At 47.5% G+C, this 3087-nt stretch overlaps 1 protein-coding gene across 3 annotated transcripts in view; it reads right to left on the bottom strand.

Annotated features, from left to right (window-relative positions):
- Positions 1-1376: 1376 nt before the first annotated feature.
- The window catches only part of STX5 (syntaxin 5), a 24325-nt gene continuing 22614 nt past the window's right edge, over positions 1377-3087 (bottom strand). For 2 of the 3 annotated variants that reach the window (XM_023518459.1, XM_023518460.1), the window contains one exon: positions 1381-2132. In XM_023518459.1, the coding sequence (XP_023374227.1) occupies positions 1973-2132 (160 nt within the window). In that variant the 3' untranslated portion in view covers positions 1381-1972. Of the gene's footprint in view, positions 2133-3087 lie in introns of all 3 variants that reach the window. The other variant, XM_003798707.3, reaches the window with a different exon arrangement.

Raw genomic sequence — 3087 nt, 5'->3', positions numbered from 1 at the left:
AAAAAAAAAAAAAAAAAGACCAGCCTGGGCAACATAGATAGACCCTGTCTCTACAAGAAATAAAAATATTATCCAGGCATGGTAGTATGCACCTATGGTCCTAGCTACTGGGGTGGTGGAGACAGGAAGATCATTTCAGCTGAGGAGTTTGAGGTTGCAGTGAGCTGTGAGAGATTGCACTGCATTGTAGCCCAGACAACAAAGAGGCACTGTCTTTAAAAAGAAACACAACAAATGTACGTGAAATTAAATTTCTGTTCTACACACTGTCTCCAAAAAAGTTGGGAAGTCAAATGAAATGGCATCTGTTGGGTGGTGCCTGTGGCTCAATGCGTAGGGTGCCTGCCTCACATACCCAGGGTATGTGGGGGTCCCGGCCCCAGCCAAACTGCAACAAAGGAATAGATGGGCATTGTGGCAGGTGCCTGTAGTCGCAGCTACTTGAGAGGCTGAGGCAAGAGAATTCCCTAAGCCCAAGAGCTGTAGGTTGCCGTGAACTGTGATGCCACAGCACTCTGAGGGCAACAAAGTGAGACTCTCTTAAAAAAAAAGAAAGAAAGAAAGAAATGGAATCTGTCAGGGCTTTGACCAGCATTATCTTCAGACCCAACCCATCCTGTGTTAATGGGGCAGAGATGCCTGTAGTTGTAGACTATTTTCTGAAGAGGTACCAAGGAAAGAGGAAATTGTAAAATGCTGAAGCTATGGACTCTTCCAGACCCCCCCACACACTCAAGACCAGCTCTGGAGTACAGTAATTGTTCTCTAGATTGAACATCCCTTGGTATGTGTGAGGTAGGTGGATTCAAGTGACCTCAGAATGGTGAAGCTGTGATTCTGGTCAGTAAGGACAAAGAAACAGGTTAATCTCCCTGGAGAGAGGGTATACCAGGCAGGTCTCTCCTCCACTCTTCTGTTACTGGCTTGAATTTGGTGAGGGTCTTAGATGGAACCAAGAGCCTCAGATGAACTGGGAATAAATTCTTCACTTTCCCTTTTGCTCCTGGCAGCAGGTAGAGCTCTTGCCTCACTTGGCTTAAGGAAGAATTAGGGCCAACTGGTTGGAGAATACAGATGAAATAGGTTCAAACACCGCTTGAGATAGTCTTGGAAGTTGCCATCAATCAGGGACTCACTCTGATGGGATCCTGCTCCCGCACTTGCAAGGAAGTTTCCACACTTAATGAGGTGTTGTTGCACTTGTGTTACCCCATTTGGGGGGGAGCTGTGCGTACAGAGCCCAAAGCTGACTTGGTCAGCAGTGGGGTCCCTTGGAGCCATTAGCCCAACCCTTTCAGTTCTTGTACTGGGCAGTGGGCTCACTCCACTTGCTGCCTAGGCCCTTCGACGCAACCACCAAGAAATGATGACATGGCTAGCGAGGCTGACAGTCTTGCTGTAATTGGGAGAAAATGGGCTGCAGCACATTTGGCAGATTGAGTCACCAGCAGCCAGTGTCAAGGGTTGTATAGGCAGCAGCTGAAGGGCTCAGGGCCCCCTGCCTCACATGGTAAAGAGAGGAAGAATAAAAGAGGTCAAGTTATAACCCAGATGGGAAAGTTGGTCCCTGGGACAGTTTTGCTTCCTCTCCTCACTCAAAGGAAGGGGGAAAGGGCATCATTTCCCCTTGCTGCCGAAGTTTCCTTCCGGACAGGCTGGGAGGATTTATAGTAATTTCCTAGTGGAGACAACCTCCCCTACTAGTCCCCAGCTGGCCTCTGCTCTCTTCCAGCCACTTCATAGAAGAGTTGAAATCCAGAACTCTTGTGTGTTTCATGGGCCTGAGGGTAGTGAGGGAGGACAGGGTGGCCAGAGGCAAGGAGTGGGAGATTGGGGCAGTGGCCATTCCTAGCAGTTCCAGGGAAACAGGGCCTTTCTCCCAAGTACCCTGCATAGGCTCAGTGGCAGCACTGGCCACCTGCCTTTCCAGGAGACTCCAAACCCCCATGGAGTGCCTCAGAGTGAATAGGGTTCAGGCAAGGAAGACCACAAAAATGATGAAGAAGACAATGAGGATGAGGAAGATTTTGACCATGAGCCACCGGTTGGAGGTGACTGACTGGAAGTACTTGAGGATCTCTGAATGGGCGGCCTCAACATCCAGCTGGGCTCCTAGCACGTTCTCGTCGATCCTGGGGACAGGGCCGGGAAAGGAGGAAAGAAAAGGACACTGGATTAAAAAGAATGCTGTTGAAGTCTATTTATTGATATGGAAAGATGGTCACATGGGGGAGTAAAAAGTATTTATATACAATATGATCCCATTTTGTGTTTGTGTATAGAAGAGGCTCTAGAAGGGTACTAAAATATGTATTACCCTGCTACATACTAGCTTACTAAGTTAGCCCCTTCAACCTCAAATGCCATTTTCCTCATGGGCAAAATGGAGGTAATAACCCTATGTCGGGCAGCACCTGTGGCTCAAGGGAGTATAGCGCTGGCCCCATATGACAGAGGTGGCAGGTTCAAACCCAGCCCTTGAACAAAAAAAAAAAACTGCAAAAACAACCCTATGTCATCTCAGGTTGTGGTCTTCAATGAGTTAACAAATAGAAGTCCTCAACTAGTTGCTATGAACTATGATGATGCCACAGCACTCAACCCACAGTGACAGATGAGACTGTCTCAAAAAATAAAAATAAAAAAGTCTTCAACCTATAAGAGTCTCCAAAATGTTATCTATTATAATTTTTGCTCATCAGCATCTACTTCTTTTTATCTAGTGAATGTGTGTTGCATTTCTAGTAAGGTGGGGGAAAGTTCACAAACTATTAATCAGGAAATCTTGGTTATGAGTGAAGAAAGAAAGAAAAACTTGATATGGACACCAAGTCAGGTGGTAAGAGAAGCTCTACATTAAAAAGAGAACGTGGTGGCTCGGCGCCTGTGGCTCAAGCGGCTAAGGCGCCAGCCACATACACCCAATGTGGTGGGTTCAAATCCTGCCCGAGCCTGCCAAACAACAACAATGGCTGCAACCAAAAAATAGCCGGGCGTTGTGGTGGGCGCCTGTAATCCCAGCTACTTGGGAGGCTGAGGCAGGAGACTCACTTGAGCCAAGGAGTTGGAGGTTGCTATGAGCAGTGA

The sequence above is a fragment of the Otolemur garnettii genome, unplaced genomic scaffold (genome assembly GCF_000181295.1).
Source record: "Otolemur garnettii isolate 467f Iridium unplaced genomic scaffold, OtoGar3 scaffold00140, whole genome shotgun sequence".
Lineage (NCBI taxonomy): Eukaryota > Metazoa > Chordata > Mammalia > Primates > Galagidae > Otolemur > Otolemur garnettii.
The sequence above is the reverse complement of the archived record's forward strand: the minus strand, read 5'-3'. Positions and strand labels throughout refer to the sequence as shown.